The 13,157-nt window shown below is 43.4% G+C and overlaps 1 protein-coding gene across 1 annotated transcript in view; it reads left to right on the top strand.

The window, feature by feature from the left end:
- The window catches only part of CALCR (calcitonin receptor), a 177,812-nt gene that overhangs the window by 135,370 nt on the left and 29,285 nt on the right, over positions 1–13,157 (top strand). The window contains exon 7 of the mRNA XM_075495530.1: positions 522–648. Coding sequence (XP_075351645.1) covers positions 522–648 — 127 coding nt within the window. The remainder of the gene's footprint in view (positions 1–521; positions 649–13,157) is intronic.

Raw genomic sequence — 13,157 nt, 5'->3', positions numbered from 1 at the left:
TGGTTTGGGATCTCAGCTGGAGTTAGAAACATGCAGGATACGAACCCAAATCCCCCTGTAATTTAAGGGGATTCCTGCCCAAAGTTCCCATCCTGTCTCACCAATAATTCCTAAAGTAGCAAACGTCTTTCACCTGAATATTTGAGAAATTGAGTCTCCAGGGAACAGTTACTTATAAAGCACTATTCCTGATGTTCGTTACTAGTATCATGCACATCTAAATTCTCAGGGTTCTGCTTCACCACTTAATATCTCGATTACTGTGAAACAAAGAAAGGCATCGAGGGCTGAGAATGTAGCCGGATAGCTCTTTACAACATGGTCTAAAAAGCATGTGGTACTAAACAGGTGTAAAAACAAAACCAAAAATTTGTCAGAGGTTATGGCTGCAATGCAAGGCATGTATTTTCTGATTGTGCCTTGCCAAAAAGCATTCTTGAGAGACTGTTGCCAGAAAGAGCTTGTTAAAGTGATATCAGAAGAAAAATACTAATTTACGACATGTGATACATATTTTTCAGGAGCCTCAGCTGTCAAAGGATAACACTGCATAAGAATTTGTTTTTTTCTTACGTGCTGAACTCTGTGTTTACAATTGCCCACCTCATTGCTGTTGTGCCTAACCCGGGCCTTGTAAAAAGAGATCCCGTAAGTACTGCATGACTCCTCTCCGTCTTAACATCCAAGTAAAATTACTACGGCCACGCCGAAACCAGACATTCCCACTCACCAGTTAATGACAGCTGTCTGGTAAAACACACACGGAGGGTGCATGTTCTGAGAATTTCACTCAACCTTGCTCAGACCTTTCACCGAGCAATAAAAATCTTTGAATTTGGTACAAGAGGGAGGAGCCTCAGTCTTGCTTGAGCCAGCCCATCTGTATAAACGTGTGTCAGGTCCCCACCGCTCTCAGCACTAACTACCTGACATTTAAAGCTCCCGAAGGAACAGGCGCTCTTGATGGCCGCCTGTCCTTTCTCACAGACACACACTCTGGGGAGGGACAGGGATGGGGAGGGATACGGCTTATTTCAAAATCCCCCCAAAATATCTGCTTGCTGCATTTTTTAGCTTGGGAGGTGGTAAATCAAAGCAATAGCTTGCTTCACTGATCGTAGATAGTGATACGAATTGTGCCAGCCCCTCAGCTGATAAATATGTATGGCAGATCTCAGTCACGCAGCTCTGATCTCGCTAACAGAGCAATTGCACTGTGCTTGCCGGCGTTACAGCAGCCCCAGCCGATGTGAAATTAATGCAAGCCTGGGAATCTCTCAAGTTATGTCACAACACTGATCAGCTTCTCTTCTAATAAGATCGTTCAATTACGGTTCAACCATTTATCCGCTTCTAATTTTGTGAAAGCAATTAAACATTAGCACCTGGTATTATCTGATCACGTGTGTGTCTCCTAAATGTGTGCTGGTTAAGTAAGCTGATTAAAGCTTACTGGTTAAGTAAGCTAATTAAAGCAGGAAATATATAGACTAAAGAAAACATCACCAGTTCCAGGGACCATCTGGAGATTAAAAAATAGAAGAGCAGAAGAATAATTAAAAAATCACACATTTTCTTTCTCCTTACTGCATAGCATCATACCTACGTAGCCTGTGCAAGAGATGCAACGAAAATACACTTGATATTTGAAGACAAAAAGCTAGCACATGATATCAGGCACCTACGTTGAAGCAAGATCATTACCTCAGGGTTAAGAGTGGTACTTCCTGACAGCAGAAGTAAATTATCTGAAGTGCTTTAAACTAAAAGTTGAGGCCGCGGCAAGGACTCGTGTGCTCCAAGATTTCATTAAAAAGCTGTATCTAGTGCCTTTGGGCTGGATCTTTATTTGGAGTGAAATCTTGACCCCAGTGAAGTCAATGACAAAGCTCTCAGAGGCTTTGGTGGAGCCACGTAGCCACAGGACAGGTACAGCGTGCTGAGCATCACCTGACGAAAACCCCAACCTCTGCTGCTATGGCAACAGACAGTATAGAAATAACATAAGTGGGTACCTTCGGAGGCCGTGGAGCCCCAAAGCAGTGCGGAGTGTCATGTATGCAGTCAGCTTTCAGGTCTCGGGCTGGACTATAAAGAGAACCCTTAGTGCTGAAGACAGTCACAGTCCAAGCCAGTGTCCTTCCAGTGATGTTACTGAATATAGCTGTGTTAGCAAACCTGGCCACAGCTAGTTAGCTAAAGACATGCTTTCATGAACAAAGCCCTTGTTTTGAACAAAGCCCTTGTTTTGCACTTTCTCCCAAACCAAATTTGCATGTCTTTGACTCAGCAGTGAACTGCTCTCTAGAGGCAAGGAGCCAAACTTGGGGCCAGAAGACCTGGGGTCTCCCATTTTTGTTCTGCAGTCAAGTACGGGATGAGTACACTCACTGCTTGATCTTGCCTCACTTTCTAGATTTCCCTTCCTTAAAAAAAAAAAAAATCAGGAAAAAAGGAGGTGAGGTTACCTGCTAATATGTTCAAAGTCTCCCAACATTACTAGAAAGTGTATTCTGTTATTTTAGTAACATAATTAACTTGTAAATACATGACTGGGAAAAGAAAATTAACTGCCAGGGGCAAGTTTCTAACACATGATGAAAACACATACAGTCTCCATGTGAGTATATGAAGACTTAAAGGATATGTGTTAAAAATTGACTTATTCCACCAGGTAGATTCCCATAATATTTTTATTTTAATGCTGATTAACAGAGAAAATGAAGGTTTTATAGCTTGTTTTTTTCTATCCCTACTGCACCCTCTGTTTTATTAAGTCCATTTTAAGATGACTACTTCTGACTTTCTGTAGTTTGCTGCATTTATCCACTTTCCACCTGTGCATCTTCTGAGCTTGGCAGGCTCATGTGTGCATGGCTCCTACCTCCAATATATACAGAAATACTGAAGTGTGTAGAAGGAATTTCAAACAGTGACAGATCCCCTGTATGTAATGGCCATATACAGAAATGAAGTAGGTGGTATTTATTCTGCAAAATAATAAATGTGTTTCCACCCCAATAGCTCCTGCTTTTTTTTTCCTGCATAAAGTTTCACAATAGATTTTAAATATGCAATGCCATGGGAAAATACTTACAGTGAATACATATTTATGAGGATATCAACAAATCCATACAATTTTGAAAGAAGAAAGAAGGATCTGTTAAATAACAAAGAGAAAAGACAGAAGGAGCAAGAGGGGGAAGGCATCCCTAACACCAAGACACCCACATTCTCCCTGTATCCAGACACAAAAGATGTGAGACAATCCAAAGCATCATTTACATGAGGAGAGGTCGTACTGCATCCTTACTCACATATAGTTTGCCGCACAGAGTTAAACCCTTTGATGATCATTCTGCTCATGTAAAATGGTAAGTCAAGCCACTTTTTCAATATATCTTAATTTGCCTCTTTTACCTCATTTTTTCCTTCTTTCTGGTTATATAATTCTCTCTCTCTCTCTCTCTCTCTCTCTCGGATTTATCTGGATCTGAAATGATGGAAGAGAAAGATGTGAGCTCAGGTGGCCATACAAGAAGCAAAGAAGCAATGAAAAAGGTTCAGGGACACTTGAACAAAAAAAAACAGGACACATGTATGAACAGCTGTTTACATATTTGTTACGTGAGATAATTTTTTGCATGTTGTATCTAAAGTAGCAACTGCATGAATTAAACTATTACTGCAACAGATTTTATAGGAAGGGGTATCTTCTATCACCTTCTTAAATGAGACTGACCCACAGAAGAAGGGTGATCTGTGAACAGCACATTATGTTCTCCATTAAAAACCATGGAAATATAAATAAAACTCTTGCACATCAGATCTGCATTTTTCATTTTTTGTCTTCTTGCACATCAGATCTGTATTTTTCATTTTTTGTATTCCATGAGACTAGTAATTTTAATACTCAATTCTGATGGAGGTAAAGGAAGATACAGCTAATGACTGGAGGGATAGCTCTGCTAATGAGAAACTGAATAACTGATAAGCTCCATGGGCACCAATATAAATATGTCTGTAGATGGGACTAAGTTTGGTCACAAATCAGTAATGGGTCAGTAATTGGAAACTCATCCAGAAAAGCTTTAAGAGATCTTATTGCATTTTTATCTTTTTCCTGTTCTAGTAGAGATAATATCTGTTCTCTTCTTTCTCCAGACTCTTCTGTAGTCTCCACTTTTCATGTACTAGTTTCTCCTTTGCTTCTGGCATTGTATGCTGTGAGTGTTTCAATTTCAATTGCAGTTTTATAGAGTCCATAGCAAGGGCCAGTGCTCCACTGGGAGCTCCTGGAAGCCCTGTGTGGGCTCTCATGCTTGGCCATGGTATGTCAGAGAGTAAGGACCCAGCATCCATTCAGGCATGCTCCAATCTCACTGTCAAATCCCAGCTCTCAGCCACACAGTTTACTTAAGCCTTAATGCATAAATAATCTGTACCCCCTCTTGCATGGGTACAGCAGTAGAGCTGGTAAGGGAGAACCCAAAGCAATCCGTGTTTTATTACAAGCACCATGATCTCATTTTCTTAGCAAGGACAGATTGGGCGTGGGCTGGGCTGAGCCCGACACAGTCCTTTCCACTAGCAGTATTTGTAACTAACTCAACTCCTGCTGAGGTGGAAAGTGCCTTGGACATGGGGTATGATACACTGAAGCCTGTTCTTGCCTCCTTGCGTAGGTGTAGATATACTTTAAAGATTGTGAGCTAGTTTGCCACTCTGTCTGGTGGTGCAGCAGGCACTCTCTGCCTCTAACAGGGCCAGCAGCACAAGCATTTCTCTATCACTGAAAAGTTGCTATCCCTGTGGGCATGAGGTGGGATGACAAAGGGCACTAGGTTTATCTGTACTGCCTGAAGCCCATCTCCTGGTAGGAAGCAAGCCTTCTGGAGAAACCACTAAGCTGCTTCCCACTGAGCGTTATTAGTGAGACCAAGAGAAAGTGAGAAAGCACAAAAGCTGGTGTCTGCTAGCATTACAGTCTTTAAAGCAAGGCCATGGTAGTAGTAATATTAAAAAAATTAGCATCCTCATGGACACTAGAACACTATAAATAATCTCACCATTGACTAATTCAGGTGAGAACCATGACTGTCCAAGGGTATTAGGTTTTCCTCCCTATCACTGTAAAACAGTGGAAATAGAAAGTTGAGCTGTGTGGTAAGATGAAGAGTGTATAAGGGGTAGTTACAGTGATTTATGGGGTTACGATACTGTTGACTTCCCCTGTTCTCAAAGGAATAGACAGGGAACGAGAGCCAAGAAAACAAAGGAGATTCACAGCATTTCAGGAACAGTGTTAATTTTAGGTCTTTTTACCATATAAGTGTTACCTTCCTTGTCTCTTGTTGCTTTCACTTCCTTCTGATGTAGCCTGGCAGAGCCTGGAGGGGGTTAAAACACATTTTTCTCAAATGAGGGGCCCATAGCTGATACCACTGAAGAAAAATGGCAAAAATGCTGCCCTGTGTGGCTTGTGTTTGCTTCAGTAGTCCCAGCAGTCCCCATGGTGCGACCTCCACTGGAAGCAGCAAAGGTGGAGCTCCACAAAGGAGAAGGGCGCTTTGATCTTCTGTGTTTTTTCATGTATTATGCTCGGGGTAGAGCTTCAGGAGGCTCCATTCTTGTTAAATTAATTTGATTCTTTATTAATGTAACTATTTCCAGAGCTTTCCTGTCACTCTCAAAGTGTCTCCAAAGTCTTTCATCTTAGCACATCTGTTCCTCCATCCTGTTTCCACTAGATTACTTACAGGGGCCTCCACAGCCAGTTTAGCCCCAAAGAGGTGACTCAGAGCTATTCTAGAGTATCGTAAGTAATCAAAGACCAGGCTTCTGGCAGAGAATTACTGGCCAATGCCTAGTGGTCGTGTCTCCTGAGTCTTCTCGTGTATCTTCTACACTAGGAGAGGGTCAGTGTTTTTGTGAAAGTTGTCATCATCTTGCCTAGGAGCCCTTCATCTAATGAAGGGTCCAACTGGCTGTTTAAAACATTGCCCTTCTGCTGCCTCAGGCATAGGAATAAGGCTTGGGCCCAGTGTATATTTGTGAATTTACAAATTGTGCTAATTTTGTGCATTTGCAGATTATATTTGTGCATTGATTTCGCTAGGACAAACTGGCTCAGCAAGGTTGGCCTGGAGAGAATAAAATGTATTACTTGCTTTTGTGTAAGTCAAAGAGGGCTGAAGTCAGTCTCCAGTTACGCCCATGCCAAGTTCTATTGAAGTCAAAGGGTTTCCACCAGTTTTGTGTCTCACCACACCATGTTCAGTGATGAAACTGGCATTTTTTTTTCTTCAGCTCTAAAGTAAAACAGGGAGCAAAAGTGCCTGTTGTGGGCGAGTGAACCAAACCCTCTAATTCATAATTTACAAGTAAAGGACTGAGGCTGTGCTTTAGCCTTGTAGGTGTCCCAGAATAATTCTTGTCATCTACAAATAAATACCCAAATACCATTTGTTTGCCTTTCCCTGAGCAGGTTCATGAAGACAAGCTCGCGTCTCCCATCCCTTCTATTTCCCCTGTGATAGATACCTGTTGTCATTAGCTTTTACCAGTAAAGCAGAGAAGAGCAGGTATTTGACGCTCCTATGCCAGCAAGTTCTTTCCTGACATAGGAGATGCTATACCAGGACAGGGGAGTCACAAACTGTCTCTGAAGCAGGAACCAGTGTAGTCACTAACATCTTTCTAAGATCCATTTAACTTTTTTTTTTTTAATACAAAAAGGATGCCACTGGTAATTGGGAAATCAACAGAAAGAGAGGGAGAACAGGAAGGCTTGGCTCTAATGCTCAGGTTCAGAGAGAAACTGTCCCAGCTAAGGGGCATTTCTGAATTGGACTACAAAGCACCATATCACATTTCTGAGGTTCGTAGGTGCGATGGCTGAGCCTGAGGTGCAGGTAAGCACAGTGTCTGATGTGCACGTGTGTACAGGGAGATGGCAGGGAAAGCAAATTCCTGCTCTTTCTGCCTCTGCCCTCATCCACAAAAACAGGACTGACACATGGAGAAGACAGTCCCTCCTTGCTGCCTTTGCATTTCCCTAGGATCAGCAGAATTGCACTTCTCAGGGTATAATTCTTTGCTTCCTAACAGCATTTGCTGTCTAGACTCCCCCTCACCAGTCCTGTCCAGCATTGCTGAGCCACAGGGACAAGGCAAATGGAGCAGTACTGTGCAGGATGCACAGGGACGGGATCTCCTGCTCCCTAGGTCCGGCACCCAGGCACAGCCGGCACGGGATCACTGACAGTGTCCTGTGCCTGTGAGCGAAGGGCAGGGTGACCTTCCTTGGAGGCAGAGAGTGACTGCGACTTTGGTTTAGGAACATGTGTTCACCTTGAAGAGGATGAGTTTGTTTTATGCTGGTGAATTGTTTGCAAATGAAGTTTCTGCCAGCAGTAAGCTCACGGGCAGTGCCAGGACTGTGCTGCACCAGTTTTACCCTCATTGAAATCACTGGGTTGCACTGGTGTAACACTGCAGTAATTCAGATGTAAATCAGAATCTCTTCTTCCATCCTAGGAAAGATCAAGCCTTTCCCCTCCCAGGACGTTCAATGAGATTAATGCAGACTAAGGGACATTGTGAATTCAGAACCAGCCAATATCCGAAAAATTCTCACAAATTTTCAGGCTGGAATAATATCTGCATTCATTTTAAGACAGATCTGTCAGGGTCTAAATGGCATGAAACAGAGCAGTAATTCCCATCATTTTTCCCAAGGTCTTCATCTTCTTGTTTATATTCTCAAAACTCTAAGAGTAATGGAGGAAACAAAGCACCATGTAATCCTGGTGGTGTCAGATTCACTGATCTGATGTGGCGTGCCATGCCCAGAATACGAAGTATGGATGATTAAAGGACATTCGCAGCATTTGTAAATGACACTTCTGTGAAGAGTATTTATGGTTTATGCGGAACAACTGAATCTGGGCTGGAAAGAAGTCAGTCAGTCACCATCTCTGAGAAAGATCTGAGCTTTCTCAACAATATTATTACGGTTGCTTTCTCAATGGGAAGGCACCATCAAATTAACAGCTGCCATCAGGAGGGGAAAAAAGAGGTTTAATAGTCTAAGAATAAGTATTTATTTTGGGACAGATTTCCTCATCTTACTTTCCTCAGGAATTATTCTGTCTACATTTCAGTCGCTTGCTCTTCTTCTAAGGCAGTATCAATTAGTAGGCTCACGTTTCTCAGCACTGTTGCAGCATCATGAAGGGAGGGATGATAGCTTTCATGTAGCCCAGTCCCAAGGTATTTCATGTCAAAATTACCCAGGCTCTATTAGATCCTGTGGATAGTATTTCAGAAGTGTGATCCCTACACACAGCCTCTTATATAGGAGGTGGAGTGCCATTTCTTCCAGAATTGTTGTCCCGAAGCTGAAGGCATCAGGTCCCAGGGCTCGTTTTCAGGCTGCATCTTTTCTGCTCAAGTGAAGGAGACTTGCACTCTCAGCCACAGCAAGGATGGAGGCCAAATGTCTGGCACAGACATTTGCAGATTTGAATGTCTCTGTGAAAAGTCTGATTTAACCTGTCATTCTGCCTCATCATTATGCACCTGCGCCGTCTCTGGACCCTGAAGCTCTGCTGTTGTGGCAGTGAAAAGTGAGCACTCCCAGGACAGCTGTTTCCAAAATCAGCAAACTCTCGGCATCCCTGTCTTGCTGTCATCGACTGCAATTCTCCTGTCTGGCCACAGTGGCCATTTGCAGCCCCTGGGGTTTTTATATGAGCTTGTCATAGCAGAGCACACGCTGCCTGTATGTGCAAAATGAGTGAATCCACTCCAGATTTGCTAAAATTCCTGACATGCCTTCAGAACTGCTGCTCAAGAAAGGTGTACTTATTTTACCCTCAGAACTGAGCTGTAGCAGTCGCTGGAAGGCTGTTAGTCTTTCCCGGTGTGGAGTTGTGCTCGACTGAGTTATGACGTTAATTAAATTCTCTATGCTTTACTGAGGCTTTTTATTATTTTTCCCTTTGGTTTTCCTCAAGACGTGGGAGAGGTTTGTAACTGCAAAGTGAAGGTGACCTAAAAATGTAGGGTGGGACCTGGGTGACCATAGATTTCTATCAATTGCACTGTCTCCTATGCATCTGAGAGACTGAAAGGTGAATAGATGGTATGTCATTAGCCCCTAAAAACGCAGGCATGGGAAAATGTCAAGTGGCGACTTCTTAAATGTCAGATCAACAAGTGCAAATGCTAACAGTTGCCTTTTTGGTGGGTTCTGTGCTACGCTGTACGGACATGGCATCCCCTAATGAACTGTTCCCGCACTTCCCACACAAGGCCTCCCACATGAACAGCACATTTAAGCAGCTTGGGGTTTGGATATTTCTCTGGGAATATAAAGCAATTATGTTTAGAAACTTCGCTGTTGTAGAAGAAACTACTAATTCAAGGTAGTTCCAATTAAACTTGAGGTTCCTCTCCAAGTTTTCCTTAGTGTGTGTCTTTAAAAGGATCTACCTAAAATGTGAGAAATTTAAGTGTGAATTGGTCAGAAAGTAGATTTTTCAAAATCCCTCAAAAGATGGACATTTCCAAAAGGAATTACCCTCAGAGGACAGTACCATAATGTTTCCAAGACACAATATTCTCCCTGATACCATGCTGACACAACTGTTTTCCTCACTGGGATTTGTCTGATCAAATGGCAGTGCTACCAGTGCAGGCAGCTGTGTCTGAGTCCAGGAGACCATTCTCCTCACCCACACCTGGCTAAAACAGGTCAGGTGAATTAAATGCAGAGTGCTCATTCCTCTCCAGGGACTGCTTCAGTCTACACATCTACACCCTGAAGTCAGACATCCAGGTTAGGTGAGATGAATGCCATCCGTGCTATTTCATTGCCCTTCGGTGACTGCTGTGCAGACCTGTATTATTGCCCAGTTTGAGTCATGACCCAGCCGCCTTGCTCCTCTTGAAAGTATTTAAGACCAAACAGAAGTAGCCTGAAACAGAAGAGTAATAAATGAAAGGGCATCAAAGCGGTGGAGGAGAGGTGCCTCAAATAACTGAAGCTCTTACCCCATTTCATTGGGGATTACCTCCGGCAGCTGGGAGAAGATGGCAGCAGCCCTTGTGAGCACTCTGACTCCATTTCCAGTCCAAATGAACAGCAGGTTGAGTAGTTCCTGTACTTTTTTTTTAGGCTACCCTGACTGCCTCTGTTTTATCCTTCCTGGGGCCACTCTCTGACAGCCTCTTTGCCCTCCTCCATCAGTCAGGCTCATCCTTACGATGCCTTCCTGAAAAGCTGCCTCTCTCTGGCAACCCCAGCTCAGAAACCAAGCTCACTGGGGGTGACGAGGCTGCGTTTTGCTCTGCCTTGCACCTGTGTGACGCGGACCACGGTGCACCCCGCCGGCGAGAAGCTGGTGGCCGCCACACGCTGGCAGCGCTGGACGCAGCGTGGGAACCCCGCGGGAGCTCAGCCTGGCACGGAACCCTGCAGAGTTCAAAGCTGCAGCCCCAGGACAGCAATCGCTACGGCAGATGGGACTCAAGGATGTGTGGATGTAGCCGTATTAATTCCTGTCCAGAATGCCTAATTCTGGGCGGGCTGCTTCACTACAGCGTAGACGTGGACACAGATACTGTTAAAAATATCCCCCGTTGTTTAATTTCGTATTTTGCTTTCTTGTAACACAAAACCTAGAAGCCTTCTCAGCAACCGTGTACATTTTGTTCTGTAAATGGTTTAAAAGTGTATTAAAACATTAATCTTAGCCCGAGCCCCTGTGTGCCAGGTTTCTGACTGGAACACCATTTAATGGATGACTCATAGTAGATATATTGTATAATGGCATGACATTCTGATACCCAGTGATTTACAGCTACAATACTTAGCACTGTCTTGCTTTGGAAAGTCCTTTTATAGCTTATTTGTGTAACATATGGATACCTGGAACTTAAGAATATTTTCATAGAATAGTGTTCTGATAGCCAGAAAAAAACCCAAACAAACATGTAAGGCAGAGCAGTACTCAAACTTCAAGCTACTCCTTTAAAATGCTAAGTTAAGAATGTCTGAGAATATATTGTATTGCCTTCAAACTGAATTTGAATAAATCATGTCTGGCCTCCGTGGCAAGCAGTACAAGCTCTCCTTGAGGAGGGTCCTTCGCTGCCGTGCACTGGAGAGGTTCACAGAAGTGAAAAGGAACCAGACTAATAAGGTCAAATATGTTTATTTCCCTTTAAACAAAGGAGTGCACAGCTGTAGAATGGTCCATATAGCTGGCTTGGTTTAAAATCGATAACCTTGATCAGCCTATTCTTAGCAATTTATTTGAAATGTCAGTCAGGGGCATTTCAATGGATAGCGAGCACTTGAAAAGAGAGGTTTCGTTCTGCACACCAAGGGGCTATCCCACCCTCACTTCCCATAGGGCAGGCTCTCCCGAGTGGGCAAGGACTGGTATAAATCACAGACCTCCGAACTTGCCAGCCTGAGTCCCTTCACCCAGGAAAGCATCGTGGGAAAGAGGACACACAGGAATCTGTACAACGTTCCTGTACCAAAACTGAGTCAATCCTTTTACTCTGACTGAATTACTGGGAAGACCTGCTCAAAAGCAATTAGCGGTTTATTTCACGATACATTTTGTTCTTGTTGAAGATAGTATTCTGGGTTTTATGTAGTCTGAGTGTTTTGGTTTGATTTGCCCGAATGGGTAGTGATGGTAATTAATGCTGCAGCTTTCTGTCCGTAAGCTATTAACCGATAACCAAGGAGAGCCTTAACGGAGAAGTGACAAGTACACGTGATGAGGGGCTGCTGGATTAGCCGAGGAGAGCAGCATGCCAATTACATTACTGCGCAATTGCAGGGTCCTGCGTAGGCAGGTGGACCTTTGGGACTCCTTTGGCAGGACTGGAACATGTTAATGTATTTATAATATGCCAACAGATCCTGCAGAACATCGTAGACACCAGTTCTAGCTCCTTCTTCTAAAAGGAGAATAAATTATTTTATTTCTTCTCTGTGAAATGGTTCCAGCATCCTTTTGAAGTGCTTTCATTACATATCGCAGCTGAGGTGTTCACAAGAGTTACATGACTCTTAGCAAGATTTGCAAGAGAGGAGAATGTGACTGACTGTATTCCTATTGACCCCTTTTTCCCCTGAGCAGTTAGCCAGAATTTAAGGCCATTGCAGGTTGCTTTCATGAGGAAGGAAAATTAACAATAAAGGAGATTTTTTCGTGGGTGGTCTGCAGATCTGTAGAGAAGTTTCCTCAGCTTTTGTGTTCATCAGTGCAGTGAGAACAAGTAGCAGCAGGCAGCCTTCTTGCTCGCAGATTGAGTTTCTTGCCAGGCTGTGTTCTGCCAAAAAGGTTAATTCTTGGCCATCCTCCCAGAGCCACAAAGGAGCTGCTTTGGTAGGTGGTTACCTGGCTTTGGGGGCTTTCCTGGTACTTGTATCACACTTTCCCTAGCTACATAGCCACCAACCTGCGCAGTGCAATGCTGTCTGTCTCCAGGCTCTCGAAAAGAGGAGCATTTGTTTATTTCTTTGTTTAGGACACAGGCACATCAGCCTGAGCAACAGTTACTGGGCTGCACTAGAAAGGGCCAGCTATTTCCTCTCAGCCTGCCCTGCTCACGAATTAAAACCCACTAGCTTCAGTCACCCGCACTCCCATAGCCTGAGAGCTCATGACATTTTACTCCCCTTCATAGTGTGAATGTGCTGTGATAATCCTCTGAGTCCTGGATTTGACTGTGCTGCATATTGTACGAGACGCAACAGGGACAGAGCATCTGCCTCAGAGAACTTGCAACAAAACATATTTGACTTAAGCAGAAGACAAAATCCCTAGGCATGTTTTTTATCTCAAAGTTAACAATCAGTCAGTTATCAAGCATGGAAGTGGTGGAAGATTGGCTTCTGTATCATCTTGCAGTTTTATTTTACTTGTTTCTGTAAGAACAAACACTTCATAAAACTTGCTAGTTCTGCAATTTTCCCAGCTAAGACTAATGTACACCGAGATGTGGGTTACATTTGTCATGTTTTATTTGTACCATGCATGAATCCATTTCTCATCAGTAACAGGTTCTTCTCTTTTACCTGCTCTGACCTAAGAAAAACACCCTCTTTTTATAGTAGGAAAATATTT

This window comes from Mycteria americana, chromosome 2 (assembly GCF_035582795.1).
Source record: "Mycteria americana isolate JAX WOST 10 ecotype Jacksonville Zoo and Gardens chromosome 2, USCA_MyAme_1.0, whole genome shotgun sequence".
Taxonomy (NCBI): domain Eukaryota; kingdom Metazoa; phylum Chordata; class Aves; order Ciconiiformes; family Ciconiidae; genus Mycteria; species Mycteria americana.
The sequence above is the reverse complement of the archived record's forward strand: the minus strand, read 5'-3'. Positions and strand labels throughout refer to the sequence as shown.